Source organism: Drosophila melanogaster, chromosome 3R (genome assembly GCF_000001215.4).
Source record: "Drosophila melanogaster chromosome 3R".
Classification (NCBI taxonomy): Eukaryota; Metazoa; Arthropoda; class Insecta; order Diptera; family Drosophilidae; genus Drosophila; species Drosophila melanogaster.
In genome coordinates, this window is record NT_033777.3 from 31,926,339 (window position 1) to 31,949,286 (window position 22,948).

Genomic DNA, 22,948 nt, shown 5'->3' on the forward strand with positions numbered 1-22,948 from the left:
CCATTTGCATTTATGCACATAAAACTAGCGGAAAATTTGATGTGTTGACGAAAGGTGACAAGTGTGCACCAGAGACTTCGTTAGGCCATGGACCACAAATTAGTCATTAGCATGTACTTATGCTCTGTTATGCAGCTGAACTCTGTGCTTTTAATTATTAAGGGATACGATCGCTTGAATTAAAAGTGTTCTCCATGTGATTGCATATTTTAAGCACTAAATTTACCAACTCAACTTAGACCTGACACACATTTCTTCTACGCTATAATAATAATTAGACAAGGGACGGATAGACAACGCCTGTGCTTATTAATCAACCCCAAGCAAGCGCTCATGAAAGTGTGCTATGCAAACACGCAAAACTTTGCCCTGAACTTATTTTCAACAAATTAATTTTCCACCCACCAGAAAACAGAAAAGCGGGGCTCTCCGGGTTTGTTTGCCCAACTCTAGTTAATGAAATCAGTTGCACTCGCCCAGATTGCGAGTGTGTAAATTTAGTTAACTGCAAACTTCAGCCAACATTATGTCTGGCATCGATGCCGTTGGTTCTACCTGCTGCCTGCTGCACCTTTTAAACATTTATATATTTTGCACCTACTTTTCTGCGGCAGCCCGTTTGCTCGCTTCCGTGTTTTTTGGGTGCGTTGCAGCGCAATTTCCAACTGCCAGACGCAGAATATTCCGAGCCGCATACATCAAGCTGCTGGCAACCGAGCACGAAAATTTCAACCACCTCCGTCTGTGCCATACGTACGCATATGGAAAGGATGTCCGTTCGTGGCTTTGGTAATGTAAAACGTAGCAAATTGAGTTCATTTCGCTGACGGACTCCTAGCAGAACTTATCATTAGTATCGCTTTTCAGCGCAGCCGTGCCGCATGCCGAATGAAACCATCTCTCAAATGGCACAGTAAACAGAAGCGGGATAGGAATAAGAATGGCAGAATGAGTACCGCGAAAGGAATAGGGATACGTGATCCTGGCGCACGTAAACATGTAATAATTACTTTGTTCTAGGTGTTTTCAACTCACTTTACTCCGCTAAAAGTTGCGGCGAAACTTTTCAAGCAGAACAAGTTGAGCGGACACTGCGAAAAAAGACTTCAGAGTTAAAGGAGCGTTTCGATTCCGAAGCTTTGATTAGAAAGTACTAGACTAGGTGTATATACGACCATGGTTTTGAAATAATGAAATCGTACATTGTATATATCCAAATAGCATTGTTTTTCTTCTCCCAGTGTATAAAGAAGGCGAGTCCTGGCCTGACCCTGTTAAGCGAGTATTAGTGGAAATTTAATATTGCAATTAATACAGCAACAAAGTGTGCATCGCATATTAATAAGTTAGTTTGTCGCTAGTTTGAGTGAGTGCCCGAGTTGGTCTCGGGCTTTGGCCTCTGCTCACATGCTCACATGCTCCTGCCAGACTCTTTAGTTTGGCAGTTTGCTAGTTTCCTGGTGTGCTAGTGAGCTCGTGTGCTCGGTGGATTAGTACACTGGAGGGCAAACATTTTGCGCTCGTAAAAGCCAAAGTTACAACCTCGCTAGTTGGCTTAGGGGGTTGAAGGGCCCGCTTGCTTTTAATGTTCTCCTCCGTCAGTCACTCATTCCGTCGCACACATTCAATATTCATATTCATATGCTCGTGGTCGCCGCATTTAAGCTTTTAATGATTTCCAAAAAGTTCGGTTCGAAATAAAGGGAAAGCTGGAAGCGCCATCGGTTGCTAAAACTTTCCTCCTAATGCGCTTAGCGGTGGACGTTTAACTGCAAACTTAATTCGGAGCTACACACATTTTTACTATTTTTTTAAGGATCTTTTCCCACGCGCCGCGTTGTTATTTAGAAGAAATTCTGGTATTTTTTATGGCTGCGAACGGGCGACAAAAACTATTTGTGCAAACAACAAAGAAAACTTGCGCTCACAAAAAGGAAAATCATCATCAGTTGCCGGAGGAGCGCGACCAGAAGCAGAAGCAGAAAGAGGAGCAGCGGCAGCAACTACAAAAGCGCAACAAAAGCAATTTAAATTTAGCCAGCGGCATAGCTGAGTGCTGAACAGTGCTAAGTTGTCCGAGCGAATAAATTTCATTTCATTGCCGAGCGCGAAACGTTTTAGTCATAACTTTTTAATTTGTTTGTCAGCGACAGGCGAATAGCAACGACAAGCCAAGGCACAGTGAAGCAGCGAAGAAATAAACCTGTTTCAACAAACATAGTTTACATTTTCCATAAAGTGCCTCACTTTACCCCTGCGACAGTCCACAATAATCTTAGCATATGTTGCGGACTCCCAGATTAGCGCAATCACAAGAGAACTCATCAGTAGAAATGAAATTTCGTCAGTACCAAAAAGTGTGCTACGAAAATCGATTGAGGGCCGGATAAATCATAACAATGCTTAGGCAATATATCCCGTCCCCCTCCAGGACCCACCCACCCCCTTGCCCACCGGTGAGTCGGCTCCAGCTTTTATCAATGCAAAAATTCTTGGTGTACATGTCTCTGGGGTTGATTTATCTATTTACTCGGCAGCCTCGTCATCAGGGATCCCAGAGATAGGACGGGCGGAAAACGGACTCCCTTTTCTAGCTGTCAATATTTAAAACGTTGTCCTGTTTCTGAGCACGCAGCTGCTGTCCCCTTCCCGCTATCCTACTGCTGTAACGCTGCGTGCTTAACAAGAGTTTATTGAATTTTATTTTCTCATCTCAATTTGATGCAAGCACGAAGCACTCCCTTTTCGGTCTGCCCTCACTTATTTTGGGCAACATATTGCCTGTCCCACTTCTTGACATAATTTTTTGGGGAAAAGAGAACTTTGTCTCCGGTGCATTTAAATTTCAAATTGTTTTCGTACCGGACGATCCCCAACAGAGGAAGATAATTGAAATTTTGTAGTTAAAAAATACTTTTTACGCAGCATAGTCGTAAATCGCTTATTACAACAAATGTTATGTATTTTAACGCACAGCGAAAACTTTTTTCCGGATCGGAGTCAAGTTTTTCGATTACGGATTAATGTAATTTTTTTTTTCATTTATTTATATACATATATATACTTTTTTTTAGCATGTTGACCCCTCCCAGAGCTCATCTAGTTTGTTTGACTTGTCGGCCCGGCTTGAAAGTTTGATGAATTTTTAAATTTAAAAAGTTTATTTGTGCGTTCGTAAGTTTGCCGAGGGCCGCCAGTTCTGCGGATTATTAATAGAAGTGCAGGCTGACTGACTTCAACACTTCAAAGCGAGTTAGTTGATGAGGTCGTGCCACTTTCGAGCGCTTTTCCCACGAACTTGCCGCCGCCCAGCTTGTTTATTCAAATCCCCAAGCACACTTCCTAATTTCAACCATTTTCTATTAGCCCTCGCTGCAGAATCTTTCATGTTTCATTGTCAATATCTTTATTTATCGTGCGGTTTGCAGGATTTTTTCGCGGTCTTTATTACCACCTTGGGGTTGTTTTCGTGTGCCTTGGTTTCCAAGCTGTTTGCTCAGTCAGTTATCTGCCTTTATCTCCAGCGACAAAAATATTTGCAACATTGGGCCGTAGGTGGAATAAGAGTGAAAACACTTTTATGAGCCATATAAATAAATATAAATAAATTAAAATACAACTGTATTTCGTTATTGCGATAATTACTAAAAACAAAACAGCGAAATTTGTTGCCGCATAACAATAATAATCACACACAGCCAATCCAAAGGGGATCGATGCGAAAAATATTTAATCACAAAATGTTTTCATGAACGAATGACTGCATTTAATGACGGCCAGATGGAAAATCGCACGAAAATATAGCGAAAGACTAAAATCAACATTTAAATTGGCTAATGGATAAGGGCAGGGGTGTTAGGTATTGTAAGGGCGTATGTTAAACAAAATCAATTACAGATAATTTAACGTGCCCGGGTGGTGTGTAAAAAGGGGAAGCACATAATAGAGTCATTTAAGTACAGTTTAAACATTAATGAGGATCGAGGGGTAATTGCAGTAGCAAAAAGCAAGGAGTTTCTGGCCACGATAAATCGATAATAAATGCGGCAGACGTTGGTCGTTCGTTTTGCCAGCTTGGCTGTTAGAATAACTAATGGAGCACACATACGCACTTGGACACCTAACACAAAGGATACAGGACACGATGGCTGATACGCAACACCGTACACGGAGCACTTTGGCACTATAGACTCACAGTACATGGCATGTTTGTTTCACTTGTGTCCACGGCTGGGGAAATACAACTGAAAGAGGAGCAAGAGGGTCAAAATCGGGCTTTGTATCGCCAGAAGTGAGTGACGAGGAGGTAAAATATTTTTCCCTTCGCGCTGCAGTTCGCGCCAACAAATTGCAGTGACATTTCAACGCCAACTAATCAATATGGACAACATTTTGTCGGTGGGGGAGGGGAGGCCAAAAAGCTGAAATATGCAAAGGTAAACTAAAACAGTTGGGCAGTACAAAGCGTAAGTGCTGGCCAAACAATTGCGGCTAATGCTCGCCTGCAACGCGATAGTTATGACTGATAACAAAAATAAACCCACTCATACAGCAACTATAATTCTTCTACATTTTTTTTGTTTTGCAAACCTTCGTTTTGCTCGTCTCGAAATTTGAAAAACTTTTAACAATATTAAGATTGAGTCCATTAATTTCATTAGGATATTGCACTGATCCGAGGCTAATTTGTATGCCAGTCAGCTGGGCGAGCGGTTGCACTTTTCTTTATCGCGCACAATTTACTCACTACCCAAAAACACCCTTTAGCAGATGTGGCCCAATAAGAACGGCCGAAAAAGGAAGGCCGGAAAAAGGGTCAGTTTTCTATACCTATATATAATTGCACATAATTGCCATTTAATTATCCCTCAATTCACACTCTCACAGAGGAAAAAAAAAGCATTGAATGTCAGAGCCTCTTTGATTTACGCAAATAAAATGTTTTATTTTATTGTTGATAACGGAAAACACTTTTCCTAGTTTTCACACACCTGCACTGCGAAAAGCACGGAATGTTTAACGGGAAATAAGCTCAGGTATATTTATCAATAATTGTAAAATGGGTCTGTGAAGATGTAATATATTAATTTATTACTAGCTTAATGGTCTTAATACTAAGTTATTTATTGGTAAACAAATCAATCAATAAAATCTGAATTACATCTACAAAAACAACGACAACAACAAGAAGAACGACAACAAATGAGAAAAGGCAACAAAATAAACTACTGCGGTGAGTGATGAAAAATTCGGGTATTAGGAATTAGTGAGCATGTACAGTAAGGTTTCCAAAACGTCAGGCAAAGCATGAGAAAAGGTGTTAGTGGGCGGCAACGGTTACTATCTACATCTCGATAGGAAAATGAGTAGAGGAAAACTCAAAGAAAACTGAGGAGAGAGTTGTTTTATAGAGTTTTTTTTACTGAACACACAAACCTTTTTAGGAGAAGATAAGTGTAGTGAAGTTGGCGATGGCATAGAACAATCAGAAGATGCAGAACTGCAGCCGCTGCTGGCGCTGCTGCAGCCCCGAACGCTGGCCAGTGGTAAGTGGTGGGGCATAATCGGCAGTGGTTCTGGCCCCAGGAGCGAGGATATTGTACCACCACCCACTGCGGTGCCAACATTACCGCCGACGGCGCTCAGGACTGCATCCGCCACTGCCTGCGGCTGCTTCTTAGTAGTAGTGGTAGTAGTTCTAGATACGGCTGATAGATTAACTGTATTATTTACATTATTGGTCGGAGTGGTGGCCGCCGAAGTGGGCGTGGCCGCGGTAGCGAACATGGCCGACGAGGCCACCGCCGCCGCCGGAATGATGGTCAATGGAGTGCTCGGCGCCGTGAAGAACTGTGTCGGCACAGATACAGGAACCGGACCCGCAATCGGTCCGGAGATCGCGCCCGGAATCTGGGCGGCTACCGGTTTGGTAGGCGTGGCGGGGGCGGTGCTCACACCTACAGCACTGTTCACCTGAAGTTGCATATACGTCTGCAGCATGGCCTGCGCTTGAGCTTGAGCCTGGGCTTGGTAGTGGAACTGCTGCTGCATTTGTTGCTGATGCTGCACTTGGGCCTGCTGTTGCTGTTGTTGCTGCTGGGCGGCAATGGCTGCAACCTGGTGGTGAAAGACGGCCGCCTGCTGTTGCTGTTGGTGTTGCTGCTGGTGCACCTGCATGGCCTGATAGGCGGCGGCTGACGCTGCCGAATGCTGCGGATGCTGATGCGGATGTGGATGCGGATGCGTGGACGCCGGTGCGTGCAACAATTGCATTTGCTGTGCGTGGTGGGTTTAGATTATTTGTTGTATTTGGTTTTGGCGAGGGTTTTGTTTTGGTTTCAGTTTGGTATTTGAATTGGATCTTCTGTTTCCCCGCAAATAAAAAAGGAAAACAAATCGAAACCAACTAAAGTGTGTTTTGTTATGTAGCTGAGATTTAGATAAAGAAATCAGGTGAGAGAGATAGCAGTGATAGATTTTAGCGAGCGCTACCAGTGGATAGTGGATAGGTAAAACTACAATTGGAACCATAGGCAGAGAAAGACCGATACAGTGACAGTAACAGAGACAGAAGCAGTAGCACAAAGATTTGGCCAATTTTTAAAAGATCTAGGTCCGCTCACAACGTGGTCACTTGAAAGAACAGCTTAAGCAAAGAAGTTGTGAAAGTTTTTGTGGCCAAATCATGAGGTGAGCTTCATCTTCGTTTAATTAGATTTTAATGTCAACGGTTGAGTTGGCAACACAATCTTAAAATAAACTATATACACGTGAAATGAGTAAAACTAGTTCCCCAGATTAAGTACAACGTAAAATTGAAGATTAACTGAACCTCCCCCATTGACATTAAAAACTTCCGAATTTTTTTGATATATTAGGTAGGCTAGCAATATAGATTAAATATGGCAGAGAAAGTTAAACAAAAATATAATTTTAGGCATATAAATGGCTTTTTGCATAATAAACTGTACAAGTTTCGTATATATTTTTAGTTAGAACTCTTTCCATATTTTTCGATCAAGATTATTCTGATATCATACTCATTTTGTTTATTAGTTTAGCGATTTTTTGATGATCGAGTGAAGATTCTGTAGTTTGATTTTGGCGGCGCTTACCATTATTAAATCTTGTATAGGGGAGGATTCGGCCGAATCAGATGCAACGATCTCGTTCTTTACCGTAGCTGCAGCTCCTGCCACTGACGAAGTGGGCGGCGGTGTGGGTGTGGCGGGGGCGTTGGCGGCAAGCGACGCTTGAGAGCTGCTGCTGATACTGAGCGCTGCAATCGCTGCTGACGCCGTGTTTTCTGTTAACGCAGCAATGATGACAGTTTTATTGGCAACAAATGTTGATTAAATTTCTCCGCTTCTAATTTTAGCACTTGGTTGTTACTTGAGAGTTTTTTTCTTTTTGGCGCGTTTGAAGTATCGGATTTTTGATTTTCTTTATTTTTGGTATTTTCTTGACAGGTTTTGATTTTAAGGAAATTGCACAGGGTTTGTTTGTTTTTTGTGTTTTGGTGAATATATATGAGCTCTGTTTATGGTTACTATAGAATGCCAATGGAATTAATTTTCGATATTTTATATACCAATTTTGTAACGAAAAGCTTTACGCAAATTGTTGCTTTGCTAAGTCGATTTTACTTATTCCCTTTCTTTTGATTTTGAGCGTATTTTAAAGTTGTATTAAAAATGTTAATATGCTAAATATCACTACTGCGGTTGAATAATATTGTAGACGTTCATAAATATGTATTTATAGATAGGTATGAAAACCGTTTAAAGATTGTTTACACTTGCGATTGATTGTAAGACGATTGTAGATTGTATAGAGAGGTTGTCTTAGAGATTGTCATAGAATAGAGGTTCGATTCAGGATCTGTAAAGTGCCTAGGCTAGAAAAACCTTTTATTTTATAAATATATGATGTAGAGAAGAATGTATATAAATCCTATATTACGCGCGTCGACGCTATATCTGATGTGTATATGAAATACGCTAATTTCGTGTGATTGTCAAAACGCGATTTCTTGTCGATCGAGGCATTGATTAGACCCGGCGATCCCACTTTAACCCTATTCTCTTAAAATCGTTAACCCCAATGGTTATTTTAAAAGCCGATTGAAAGTGTTGAGATAGTCTCTGATTGACACTGTTTGCTTACAAATTACAAATTGACTTTCCTATGCCTTCATACAACCGTTTTCAGTAGGCAATTACAGGGATTTAACTATTTAAAATTTGCTACTCTGCTTTACTTTGGGGTAAAGTTGGGGGTTGGTTTGATTGTTAGGTAGCATCAAAACTTATAACTATATTTTCTATTTGTTTGATTTTTTTCTTTTTCTGCAATCTCTTAAAGTGCTTCTTAGTTATTTTTTGTTGTTGTCCTTTGATGCTGATATGTAGCTACTAAACGGATTTTTTATGCTCCTTGTAAATATTTATACTTAATTTTGGATTTAACAACCTTTGCAATCTTTCACTTTTCTATCTTCGTCACCTTCGACATATTAGCTTATCACCTTTTCCGATTACTTGTTCTGGCTTTTTTTGTCTGTGGTCTCCTGTGTTCATTGATTTCCGGACACCCGTTTAGAGTTGAATTCCCCTTCTAAATTACGCTCAAAATTAACAGCAGAAGATTCAAATGTATATTTTGATTTTTAAATTGCTAAAAAATTTGCAATTCTATCGTGTATGTCTCAACAGGATCTTTTTTTGTAAATATCTTACACTTAGCTCGTATATATAATTTAAAATGCTGCTTCGTACCGACTGAAATTCTATTCCATTTATAGCAACAATTCACCACTTTTGTCTGTTTCTTTTTTGTGCCTTTATGTATGGTTTTACTTTGTTATTATTTTCTTTTTTTCAGTTTTAATTTCCTAATGAATTCTATTCGGTAGTGTTGATGGCTGATGGGTTATGGGCGGGGCGGGTTTCGGAGAGGGATTGTATTGGGCTAAGAAAAATACCACGGAGTTTGGTTGCCTTTAGCTCTAGATTTAGCTGGATTTGTCAGTTTCTGACTGCTGGTCAAGAGATCTGTAGAATTTGTGTAATTATTTTCTTGTTAAGTAAATGACAGAAAGTAAAATCGAATTCATATATGTAAATAAATGGAATTTGATTTTAAAAATTTTATTTTCGCACAATCTATTGCCAATTCAAAGCCAAACATGAAGGTCCATAAAATCGTGTAAATAAGCCATATGAAGAGAATATCAATGGAAAATAACGAATATCACTGCACAAAATAAGAAACAACAAAACGAAACACAATGGACATAAGTTTTTAACAATAATTTGCTCTTATTACCAATTAAGTGTCGAGTCAAAGTCGTTGAAGTTGAATGTAGAATGAATTTATTTTCAATAAATATTTTTGTTTGGTTTATTGCTGTCCTTGCGGGTCTTGTAATTATGGCTCTGGAACAAAGGCAAAAAAAATCATGGAATATTTTGCGATTCTGAATATTTTGTGCTCTATTGTGCGCTTCAGCTTCAAGTGTGTAAATAATTTAACTTTTTTATGAGACATTCCTTACAACTTTTTGTGAGTTGTGAAAAACACGTTTTAAGGCGGAGAGGCAAACAGGAGCCCAGTGGTCTCTCTCTTTCGTTAGATTCTGTTTAACACGCACGAAATTTCTTCAGAGTTACCGGTTTGTTGTGCCTCTGTTGCTTTTCTTCTTGCTGTTGAGTCACATAGCCGCTGCAAAAACAGGTAAGAATCATGGAGAGAGTTCAAGCCCGTGAAACATTGCGTGGGCCGATCGCTGTCTCCCTAGCACTCCGCCAACGTGTAATTACAACAATAAAAATAAACTGCGGGAATTATATGAATGCGTACTTAGTACGCCAGCAGCAGCAGCGACAAGTGGCCAAGAGGATGCCGTCTATGCTGACTACGGCTGTTTGTGTGCGGCCTATTGGAACGCAAGCCATAAGGTTTTATGGACAGAATCGGAGCTACCAGAAAAGAGAGGAATACTTCTGCGTTTTTGCTGCTATTTTGTTATTCGTCTTTCTTTTTCGGGTTTCAGTTTGTGTTTTCTTTCCTTTATTTTCGTTCTTTTTTTTTTTGTTGGCAACGCTCTTTTGGCTTTGCCGGTTCTGAAATTTCTTAGCCTAAACATTGTGGAGAGGAGAGAGAGCCGTAAAGACTGATGATGGCTCAGAACTGTTGTTGCCAAGGCCTATAGGAAATATCATCGGTCCAAGCACTGAAGAGCGGCTATCGAGCAACGAACTTTTGCCAGCATTTTTGGGTTCGCTTTGCTCGTTCTTCGCTTTTTGTTAAATTATTACGTTTGTGAGCACAAAATATTCTTTATTCTTACATTTTAGAAAGCGTGCGTTAAAGACACTGAGAAACGAAAATTAAGGAACAGTTTTATATGTAAGGATTTTGTATTTGATTGACACACGCGAAAAGTGAAAACACCACGAAGCCGGAAGTCGATTCGATTTTACTTTTCAATTAGTGAATTTTTAAAGCTTCGATTAAAATATTCTCGGGGACTGGGATCTGGACTGATGTGATCTGTTCGAGTCGGGCACTGGATGCGAACTGCGCGTGTTATTTTCTTTTTATCATTATCCGCTTGCTGTTTGCGAGGCGTTGTTGCTGCTGTTGCGGCTGTTTTCGATTTGAACCCGACTTTGATTTGGATATTGAAATTCGTCAGTGAGTGGAGAGTGTGTGAGAGTGTTCTGGTGCTGGTTGTGGCTCCCGCTGCCGTGCTATTGCTGCTGCTGATGGTGCTACCAGCGGTGGTGGAGAGGATGTCGCTGGCGTTGTCGGAGGCGTGCGGCAGTGGTTGGTTTGGGACGTAGGCAGCGACGGCAACAGCGACTGCGACGCCAACTTTCAATGATGGCTGAACGGAACGAAACCGGGGAACAACGTGGGCTACCGACCTGATGCTACTTCTGCTGTTATACTAGGTGATTCGATTCGATTCCTATAGAGAGCCAACGAGCTTAGCGGCGGACAGAGTTGGAACGGGTTAAAGCAAAGACTGTACGAAGACTGAAGTAAGAACGAATGGCATTCTAAGGTAATATACCTTTTTGTTTCGGAGTCGGACGCCGATTCCTCTGCCGCAGTTGCAGTCGCTGCCGGGAATGAATCTGTTGCTGCTGCGTCGGCAGTGGCAGAACGGAGACTCGTGCTAACCAAAATAAAGCAACAGTGGGACCATGAACCGGACTCGGGCTTATAGAACGAACTCGGCCGATACGAGCTGCCACGAAACGCTGACGGAATCGGCCGTCGTAAGCAGCATTTCTCCTCTTGGCAGCGATGACTCCGAAAAAAGGAGGTATAAAAAAGAGTCATCAGTAGCACACCTTTTGAGCCTTCTCCTGTTCAGCGACTCGCTCTCACTCTCTCCGCCGTTGTTCTGCTACCTGATGGGCATAGTTCGTTGTCTCGGTATATTTTTCAGGTGCGCAATTAACAAGTAATCACTTTCAGCGGGTCGCAACGAGCATTTATACGTACTTTTAAAAAACTATACTTTATATATTATGAGCCTACCCGTATAAGACCTTTGAGGATCGCAAGTGGAAGTCACAAAGGGGAGGAACTACCCGAAGGATGTCTCTTAGGTACCCCTTATTTTTAGTTTTTGTTCTTGTAACAGCAATTGTTGCAGTAACATTACTGGCACACACACACAAAGGCAGAATTCACGCACACGAGCACTTCTACATGAGACAGCAAATGCATGCGCCATGCGTGTGCGCCACCCAAAAGCCAAAGGTGCAAGCGAAAGGGCCAAAATGATTGAGCGAGAGGCAGACAGCTACGAGAGTACCAAAAAAAAAGGCCAAAACGACGTCGGCAGCGAAATCAACGAGAAAATAATAATTGTTACACCTGCTTCGGAAATGTGGCTCAAAAACACCCCCACAAAACCGAATCTCGCTCGGCATTCAGGTGAGCATTTGCCACCCCACAAAACGTAGCGGGAAACACCAAAGTTCGGAAAAGCGAAAAGCTCGGCCAAGGATGACGAAGCGAAGGCGAACCGGAAAGCCGAAAAAATCATTCCCGACGCACAACAGCCGACATCGACTCCGAACGTTGGCAGAGCGCATGACGCCAAGGTGAAAATTATGCGTAGGTATGCGGGTTTGTAAGTGTGCTTTCGGGAGTTTGATGGAGGGTGGCAAACCCCCAAATGAGGGGAAATCGCCGAATAGAATTTGTTGTAAGGGGTGGTGTTATCCAACAGTAAGCTGCGGGGTTGGTAAAAGCCCTTCTCAGAGCTTTCTGCTAAGACGGGAAGCAGATAACATTATTCTCCGCTAGTTCGCTCTAAAAAACAACAAAGAGATTAAAGATCGCGGTAAAAGATCCTGCCGTAACGTCGCAAAATAATTGTTCAAAAATATATCGCACTTGCGCAACAATAATTTGAGTAATATTTCGTATCAATTGGTGTTGTATCGAGGGAATCAATGGATGGAAGATGGAAAAGGAAAATAATAGTCCTTATTAAGCCACCAGCACAGAAGACAAAAATTTAATCGATTGATTGGTGGAATTGATTTGGAGAAATAAATCGAGATCTCTGTTTTAACTAATACAAGTATATTTTATTTACAGTACTTGTTGGATTTTTATAGGGACTTTTAAACGTAAAGCAAATCGAGGGATTTAGCTCCGTCAGCTGGTTGGTTCGGCGTATCATCAGCCCCTCCGATAGAAATAACGTTTTTAGAGGAGCGTTAAAACCAACGACGGAGCAATGGCTGTGTGCATAAAAATCGTTTGGTTATTGTTGCAGGCGGCAGTTGCGGCTATAGCAATGACAGGGGTCACAGCAACAGCGTTGGCTTCAGCATCGTCATCGATGACGGCGATGAGAGCTGTTGTAGTTGTAAACGGTTTATGGGATTTACGCGCAATTTACTGGCAACTTTCATTGCTCTGCACTGGGCAAGAAATTTTAGTGTTTATTTTGGGTTTCAAACGCCCAGTCTGGTTTCAAATAATACTAAGCCTCAGATAAATTTCTGTCGGTGTACTTTTTGTTGCGAAACAGGATAAATTGTCTGGGACTCATGGGGACACATATAAAACAATATGCGCTCCAATCTAAGCTGGCCCCGTTAAATGATTTGCGTCTGTATTTACCCCTTATCCGTAGACCAGCCCTTCAGTATAAGCCAGTATTAGCCCCGATTACGTTATTTTTTGTAAAAATTACTATGGATGGTATATAAATAAAAACATTAAGGAATCGTAAAGCGCAGAGAGAATAAAAACACAAGCCAAGGGCAAAAAAAAACAAATTTCAAGCAGATTTTTGATTAAGCCGTAAAAATTGGTTACTGAAAATGTAAATAAAACGCTGTAAATAAAACTTTACTAAATTGGATGAACAACCTGTAAACGGGATTTCCTTACAGACTTATTGTTAGCAACATTGTTGCAGCAACAAGAAGTCGAAGTACAGCCAAGCAAAGCTGTCTACGTGCAATTTGCAGCAGCAACATCCCACACCAGGCTTGAGGCAAATGCATAAGTTCGAATGGCTCAGAGCATGTGCCTGTACCCGCTTATTTATGTGTGTTTTTCCGCTGCAGCCGCATAATTCTGATAGCCAAGTCGCCTTACTGTAGCACAGAGGAGTGGGCAGGGGAAGAAGTAGCAGTTAGTCGAATGGCTCAGGCATGCAACAGGCCATGAATCTCAATCTCCGAAGCGTTTCGTAAAGCCGGACAACGACCAACCTACAGGAGAAGCAGTCTAGAAAGCCAGCTCCCTGTGAAGTTGACTTGGCAATTCAAGAGCGCCAAGGTAGCGGACGAAGATCGCACTAGAAACACATTGCAGTATAGGTACAGTAATGGTCGAAGTATTATATACCTTTAAAGAAATAAGAAATCAAAGAGTTCAACTTTATTTATGACCTTTTTGAGTTACTTAAACTTACACAGTTATGTTATAACTTACATGTTGCTAATTAAAAATTAAGTACTGTTTTTTTTTAGACTCGGCTACAAGTTTAAGTCGTGCAACACGCCAACTGCAAGCCCTTGTTTCCGAGGTATAAACTAAAACAACCATGAGGCTCTTGGGACCGCTGACGACATTCAGGTGCAAGTCGAATGTTTTTGGAGAGAAATATGCGGTAACAGCATTTACTATCCTCAGTCCCACCCCCCAAGACCAACTTTAAGTTGCACCTTCGGTCCGCAAAGGAAGCCAAGCGAATCTGGCGATTTACCAGCAGAATAGAAGAATGAAAGACCGAAGGAATGAGGTAAGATGAAGTCAGCCAACGAACCAGCAACTAAATGCACGAAACAGTCAACTTGCCACATTTTAATTCACTCGAATTCACTCCCTAAGTATTATCTCGGCTGGTCGCTTGCTTGTTCTTGGGCACTGAACATTTTCTCATTTAATTTCCTATATTTTTTATAACTTATTTATTTTCGGTTAGACTCGGTATCTATAATTTACACATCCTATATCACGAGCGAATTTTTAATGCAACATTTCGCATTATAGATTAATTAATTAAATTTAAAATTCCTCCTGAGTGCATTAAATGGTAGAAACGGCAGAACTGCATGAGGCTCAACACAGACAGAGATGATGATATAGCTGTAGACAGAGACGCAGCAAGTTGCAAGAGATGCTCTGCTTTGGCTTCTACTTCTCGTGGCTTCCTTTTGAGCTTAACTTGGCTCACGGCATTCTTTCCATAGCGACTCTTGGCCATAATTCGCTACTGGTATGTGTCGCTTCTATGTTGGCCCGCCCCACTTCGTATCAAGCTAAAGCTCCTTCCAACCACATGGCAATAGAATTATAGTGAGCCGGGGCTGTCACTTGGTTTGTTTTAACTCAAATTTATGTTGCCGAAAGCTAGCAGCTGGAATATGCAACTTGAGTGGTGGAATTCCCTGGGGAACACAATTTATTCAGCCATCTTTAACGCTCTCATATAATTATTATTTATTATGCAACGAGCTAATCGATTCCCAGGTGCTACTCCAATAGTTCAGTAGAATAATCATTTGCATTTTGCTGTGGGCTATTGACCATGAACTTGTCTTACTTTATGGATTCAACATTAATAAAAAAAAAAAAAAAACTGTTTACTTGGAGTAACCTCATTTCACTCTTTGACCTAACGCAAATGCATATACTGTTTCGATTTCCACACCAAGCCCAGACTTAAGCCAAAACCAATGAAATCTCTCCCTTTATCAGGCCAACAGTGAAACATTTTCAATAACGAAATTCCAGCTAAAAAAAATGGGGCTTAAATACAGCATCAGCCAACGAGAAACCTGATATAAACAGTGATGTGGCAAGGAACGTGCACAGAGAACAAAAAGTTACACTTTTACAAATTCTAATTATTAAACTTCTATGGTGTATTAACAGGTAAGCTTTCCTTACATGAAATTAAGAAAAGAAAATCATTGTTTATTATAACATTTACACACAAATATTTCAAATATTCAAATATTCCCCAGTGCAGATAAAGCGCATGAAGTTTCAACGCAGCCGCTATTATATTTGGACCGCAAATGAAACAAGTTTGGCAACTTTGGCAACAACGGGCATTTGCACCGCTGTGGCGAAGAAACGGTGGAATCACGAGGCGAAATCAGAGAGAGCAGCATGAAAGGTGGAGTGAGTTACCATTGCATCAGCCACCGCAACAGCTACATCATCATCATGACCGTGAACAGCAGAGTCTGAGGATTTAAGCAGACTGCATATCTGAGATTCCAGTACCTGTATGTGAGCGTGGCGAAAAGTCTGGAAAACATTACAATTGCATCTATTGAAGCAGGGTAGCCACGTCGTCCATTAGTCCGAGTGCTTTGGCTATTATCGCCAGCCAGAGTGACGCTAATGGCGCGCGGAGAGCTCGTTATGATTTGCGAACGAGTCCTAGTCCAAGAGGCAAGGCAAAAAGTCCTGCCCTGGCCGCTTAATGAAGCATAATCTCATTGTAACCACTTACAACCAATAAGAACAACAACAAGCCAAGTTCGCTAAGCGGATTGGGTCGAGAATCAACCCGCCAAGCTTAAGGAGGCCAAAAGGAATCCAGGCGTGGGCGAAAACTACTTGGCATATCCTGGCACACTGACTGACTGAATGACCACTCACCCAATATAGCGCCACCCACATCGAGTGGGACTTTTTATGTTTATTTACCTCTCCACTTGTGCCGTTTTTTCCTGAGTCCTTATTCACGGGTATTGATGTCGCCCGAGCTTTTCATTAGCGTGATTTGGGAAGAAAGCATTATGTTTGCCACTTGACAGAAGTATTTCATTTCATTTCCCCACTTTCCTCATTTTTTCTACAGTCTTCAAAAGAAAACTTGTTACATGCCTAATTTAAGACAAGTGTGAGCTTCAGGCTGAATGAATAGCGCTGAAAGCTGCCTAAGCGGATTTGGATTAATCACTGAACAGTCCTTCAAAAAGATGACACTGATACCAAAATACACATCAAACGATTTTGTATTCCATTGTTACGATTATTTTAACATTAGTAGGTGTAAATAGCAGCTTTAAAATAGAACTTGGTGCTATCTTAATAACGATATCCATCATAACTAAAGGAGGTTTAAGGTTTAATAGTTTTTTGCCAAAATAAAATTTAATTTTCCCTAGAAATGTGCCGGACAAGTTCGAAATCATTTATAAGCAGAGGTCAAGGGAAGTGCAATTTTTAGTATACGTGATAAATAAATATAAATATTACAATTTTCTAATCTATTTCTTATACACAATCTAAATATATTTAGATTAGCCCTATCATTGAGTACAACAGAAGGTACGCAGTTATGAAAAATAATTTGGTAACTGAAGTCAAGAAGGTGCAGCAGATAGACAGTGCCAACGAGCGGAGCTAACAATGGAAAATACAATAAGGAGCTGGATCTGTAGCCGAGTTTACCTTTGCTGACTTTCGCGTAGCAGCTAGAAAAGAATGCCGTTGGGGCGAAGGGGTAGCCCTGATTGGATGGAATTATATGGCCAAGACCATGGCTGAATTCTTTTGGTTTCACTTTTTAAACTCTGATTTAGTGCGCTTAAGATTTTAAGTGTACAGTCAGTGCATTTAAGCTTTAGTTTAAATGAAACTAACGGCTAATGAGCTGCAATGTTCAGAAAAACTTTTGGCAAACAATAAATTTATATGAAATCAAGAACGAATAAAAGGAAATGGCTACAAACGCTGTGCCCTGGCTTTAAGCCGTTACACAGTTATAACAGGAGTATATGAACAGACAGCGAAAATAAAAGCCATGATTGTTAATTTTAAATCTTCGTCTCGAGTTGGCACGCTTTATATTGAGGAAAGGAAAATAAAAGTAGAGAAGATGTCTAAAGCCAGTTTGGCAACTGCCACTGCAATAATTTTCTTACTCGTTTTTCTGCAATTTTTTGTGTGTTCATTTGGTCGATAGCTCGTCATTTAAGGGCTTCAAGGCCAAGGTTTAACAAGTCAGACGAAGACAAAAACAGAAAACAAAAAAAGAAACAGAAACTGATCGCAATCGAGCCAAAAGACAAGTGCGGGGCGGAGATATGTGGCTGGTTTGCTCAGGCACGAAGCCAAGTTTCAAGCTCCGAGCTTCATGGGACACAAGCACTTGGCACACAAACAGAGAAGCAACAGGAAGAAGTGGCATGCCGCACGATTCCATGCATAATAAATGCGCAACTGGTGTGCGAGGAAACCGGTTTTAGGAAACTCGCACCGAATTGGGAAGAGCTCCCAACTGTTATACTTAAAAGCCGACAGGAAGCTCGAAGGGGAAAGGTCCAATGTATGCCAACAGTCTGCAAAAAGGACGTAGGGGAGAGGCTTTTAAGTCCATAAAGCTTTTGGCTGTTGATTAACAGCCGTAGAAGAGTGGCATCGGTAGATGACAAACTTCCGGCGGCAAATCAGCGCAGCAGACGGCACAGCAAGAACTGATGCGCAATTTAACTTTTTATGCTTGCGGAAAATACTTCAATTTTAAATAGTTAACCCGCTATATGAAGTTGTTTTAAAAGTTCAAAATATTTTTGAAAAATAAAGTAATAAGGAAAAATGCAAGATCAATTGGCAAATTTAAATATTTGACAAAATTGTATTAAAATTATTTTCGCTCAGTGAGAAAATTCGCTGGCTGACTGGGCATTTAAATGACCTCGCAAGAATGCAGATTCTAACGAAGCCATTCTCGACTGTCTAGCAGCAGGCCCGACCAACAGCCTGTGGATAAGAGTCGCTAGACTAGTCTAACCACTAGCAGCTCAGAATACCACGAAGAGTACGTTGACCATTTTGGCCACAAAAACTAACACACACTTTGCCAGATGACTTATCGCTGTTGGTCATGGGAAAAGTTACAACACTTGTCTCGTAGCATAGCGTAAAATTTCTTATGTATTGCAACTAAATTTGTTGCGAAAAGCGCACACTAAAATGCCGTGCGCGTAAACTGTTTAGGAACAGGGACGCATTCCCACATGGTGTGCTCTTTGGCCAAACAATTGCCGCGCGTTATGTCGGTGCATTCAAATTTCAAAGTCAAACACTAGCATGATGCCGGTTCCAAAAACAAAAGACAAACAGAACCCCGCGCCGACTCTTTTTTTTTGCCTTTGGCCAAGTTCAAGAAGCAAAGTCAGCAATCAAGTCCAATGCGAATGGTATGTGCGATACCCTCCTGTACTCTCATGCGGTTGCAATAAAAACCAGTTTGAGACTGCATTTTTCAGTTCTCTGCATGTGCTTCTGGGGCAGCCACAAAAGCATTTAAGCAAAAGTACTCTGCTGCCTGGTTTGTGTTGTTGCATGTGGTCGATATGAAATTTATGTTGCTTAAAAGCAATTTTTCTTAGTCATTTTAATTGAAATACTTATGAAAAAAGGGCTAACTAAGTATTTTAATTGTGTTGCATTGAATCATTGAATCTAAAATCCTGTTTGCCCGAATAAGCTAATATCGAAGTTCTTAAAATATGCCAAACTTTGTGCGTAATAAACGGATCAACAAAGTAATAAGACAAACTTTAGCATAATAAATAAAAAAGGAATGAATTTGCCAAAAGTTCAGGAGGCATAAAAAATATTACTGGCAGTCCTAATGAAAATAGATTCGCTATTCGTCTTTTTCGCACTTCGCATATAATAAATAATAATTTACAATTTGCTGCACTGATTTATATAGGAATCTTTAAACCAACCCGCACAGGGGCTGCGCAAACAACAATACTTACCTGAAACGAGGGGAAAACGTCACAATTTAATCAGCAACTTTAAATAAAAGATCAAATGTAATTTAAATGAAATTTCCATTTATATATCATGCATTAAAATATCGCATGCTGCGGAAACAGGAGATGGGTGGTGGCATAACCAAGTGGCAGCACCAGAGCTCCTCAATTATTAATGCGTTTTTGCTCATTGCATACTTTTGGGCTGCCAGTGAGAAGTCAGCTCACAAACACAGCCAAACAAGCGCAAAAGAGAGTATTTGACAGTGAGAGTCAAAACTTTGATTTGTTAAACGCACAGTCGCGGGTATTCGGTTAGCAATACAGCAATACTTGTACTACTTTTCAAAAACGCTTACCAGAATTGCATATCAAAGCCATTTTTTTTTATTTCTTCAATAATGAATGGGAATGAGAGTTTCTCACCATTTCTATTCGCATCCCCCAAATGTGTGCTATTGTGTGCATTTCTGTTTTAAATTTCTACACCACCACCAGCTCTATTTATAACTGCCACTCTGAGTTAATTCGTCGTCGTCTTCATGCCACTTGGCATGAGTTTCACATTTCAATTTGTGCGTACCCCAGACCCGACCATCCCACCACCACTTCCACCGTCCATGCAACCTCCTAATGTCTTGGGTGTTTTAGCAAACAAATTACTTTTAATTTTCAGTGACTTTGATTTTTGGCAGTGTTTTCTGCAGGCTCGTGTTGTTGTCACTGCCGCAGTCATTCTCCCACCCACCTGCGACCCGCCACCACACTTTACTCCTCCACGAAGACACTGACTAGGCATCTTCATTATCATCGGTTTTAGTGGGTTCATTCGCCACGGCTTTTTATTTCACTTCTGCACTTGTCACTGTTTCTTTGATTTTGTTTTTTTTTGTTTTTGTCCTTGCATACATACATACACACGTGAGGAAAGGAGCTGGTGTACGAAAAAGAAAAGAAGGGAAGGAGGGGGATGGCAAGCAAAAGTGACTTTTGAGTGACAAATTGTTTTCAAATTTTGACTGGGGCTGCGCTTATTTGTGTTAATGGCATAAATTTGCATAAAAGCATTAACTGTTTATTTGCTTTACCGCTCTTCCCTCGCTCTTACTTCTTCATTACCACCCCTTTGTGCAAATTTGCAAATTGGCCAGAAAAAGAAACAAGGGAACAATTCAAATCACATTTTTAGACTCTCTTATTTCCCGATTTTCCTTTATTCCCGGGTTTGCCTTGGATTTTGCTCATATGAGCATCGCTTGAAAGCGAAAGTGAATTTTCTGTTGATTGCGGGGAGTGAAAAGAATGGGAGGACAAAGAGGGGGAAAAGGGGATTTCACCTTGCAAGTTATTGGGTGCCTGTTTTTCCCCTCGGGGTCCAAATGTAATTTCGTGCTCGTATTTATTTATTAAAGCCCCCGAAAAAGGAAAACAGCCTCCTGATTGAATTGTGACAAATTCTCTTCCTCCTGCGAAGGGCAAGAATGCAAATTAAAATAAGTAAAATTACGGGAGGGTGGAAAGAAGGCCAAACACACATGCATACAAAATTACCACTAAGCGTAATATTGGAAACCCTCTAGGGGATAGGTTTCAGGTGAGAAAAATAGAAACATGTAGTCGCGAATCAGTTATTAGGTCAATGGAAATCATACTTTTCCCATGAACTAGAAAGATATTTAATTAAGATATTTAAGTTTAACGGAAGAGTGAGCAAAATTTACCAGTTTTTGAGTTTGATGCTACGGAAATTATTTTTAATTGTTCTTCCTTCAACGGGTTTATCTATTCACAGCTTTGAGTGACTGGCACACAAGGGTGACATGGTCGGCAGGTCAGACACACGCGGTTGCATTCGTAGTCCCATTGCACGAAAGTTAAATGTGCCATATAATTTGCTACTTGTGCATATTCTAGTTCCGTTAGGAATCCATCTAAAGTGGGGAAGGCCAAATCACAGTTAGCTCAAATCCCACGTGGTTGTATTTATTTTGGAGACTTTGTAAACTTGTTGAAGGCGTGGCACCCCTAGACGCCCGCATCAATGGCGCGGTGTGCGTCTTTTTGTGCACGTGAGCGTGGCCCGTAGTTGTTGCTGTCATTGTCACGTATGAAGTGCCATCGACTGACACAAATGAAGTGGCAGCTATTAGCTTTAAAGCGAACTGGCAACGATGTTGCTTTCCAGGCATCAATATTAACTTTTTTAACTTTTACTTTGACTGCTGAGCTTTAAAGGCAATCCTCTAAATTTCTTCCTCTTGCCTTTTATATTAGTAAATTAGCTTAACTAATACATCAAGGATGCATGTTTTAGTCGCCGCTGATCCTTCAGCTCCTTCTGTTGGTGCTGCTGCATAATTTAACAACATTTTTCTGCCACTTTTATTCAATTTACACCCCGTATATCTTGGGTCCCACAGTCAATGAAGATTTTCCTTCGAGGCTTTCTTGTCTTAGGTTGAGTCCCATGTAAAAGGGCTAACCGACTGGCGTGTTTGACGCCATAATTTACTTGCAGTTGGATTCTGTAATCTTTGCTTTTTCCTTCTGCTCCGTTCACCTAGACAAATCTGCCCTGCTGTGTACTGGTGTCTTCCGTCACATTGTGCTTTGCTTGCTTAAGAATTCCTTTTGAAAAATTGAATCCCTGGCATGCTGGACTAACACGAATCCATCCAGCAAGCCCCCATGATTGTTTATCCACGCAATTGCGTCCCACCCTCCGTTCCTTCCAATTCCTGTGTGTGTTCGTGCATTTGTCTCTGCTGCCATGAACACCAATGGGATTTTACTGCTTATCTCATTTTCTGCATATTTTATCAAAAACAAGATGATGTATACGTATTTCACGCTCAGTGATCGGATAGTCGCTCCTTAAGAATTTAATTGTAACTTGGATTGCCTACTGAAAGCTAAAGATTGTCTTGTGTGGTTTACATTTTGGATTTCCGATTTAATGGGAGTAACCCTGCGAGCACAATCAAACCCATGTGGTTGGATTTAGATTCTTAAAAAATAAAATTGGGAACATTCTTGAGCAAACAATATATTATAACGTTATGAAAATGGAGGCCTCCATTGAGGCACTCGCATTGCAAAATCCGATTAAAATTATTTTGAGCACAACTCCACACAGGAGCAAAACTCAACTTAGCTCTTACACACGCAAGGGAAGCATCACTTCACATGTATGTGAATGAAAATCACTTAAGCGCACAATCTGTCAGCCATATGACCAATTAAAAGTTTTAGCCCTAATACGCTTCATTTGATAAAGTTAGCCGAACAGAGAAAGAAGTAAAATTGAAGGAGTGTTCTCGAATAGAATTAAAGTAAGAAAGAACAACTTTGAGGGACATAAAAAATACAAGAGAGTGAAAAATAAAAACTTTGAAAGGCATCTAAAAAGACCTGGGCAAGCAAGTTTTGTAGCTTATTGAAATTTATTGAGATTTATACATAATCTGTGCGGCGTCTGAAAGAAACTTTCACCCAGCTGTCAATCACAGTGCAGGCCACCTCCTCCGTGATATTGCCCACCTCCCCCCCATCATCCCCATCATCCTCTAGTGACCAATAAAAGCGACAGGCACAAAACATTTGATGAAATGCCGAGAAGACGAGGTCGTCATCTGTCCAGGAAATAAGCGCCAATTATGCCACCAGCA

General features: G+C 40.9%; 1 protein-coding gene across 25 annotated transcripts in view; it reads right to left on the reverse strand.

Moving 5' to 3' along the window:
• The window catches only part of heph (hephaestus), a 168,534-nt gene that overhangs the window by 79,352 nt on the left and 66,234 nt on the right, over positions 1-22,948 (reverse strand). For 4 of the 25 annotated variants that reach the window (NM_176603.3, NM_001170316.2, NM_001260469.2 and 1 more), the window contains one exon: positions 5,734-6,276. The exons of 14 other annotated variants lie outside the window; for them this stretch is intronic. In NM_176603.3, coding sequence (NP_788780.1) covers positions 5,734-6,276 — 543 coding nt within the window. Of the gene's footprint in view, positions 1-5,436; positions 6,277-7,115; positions 7,550-8,777; positions 8,833-9,327; positions 9,438-10,351; positions 11,055-19,283; positions 19,321-22,948 lie in introns of those variants that run through there. 7 more of the 25 variants (NM_079964.3, NM_001170318.2, NM_001170322.2 and 4 more) reach the window with 6 other exon arrangements.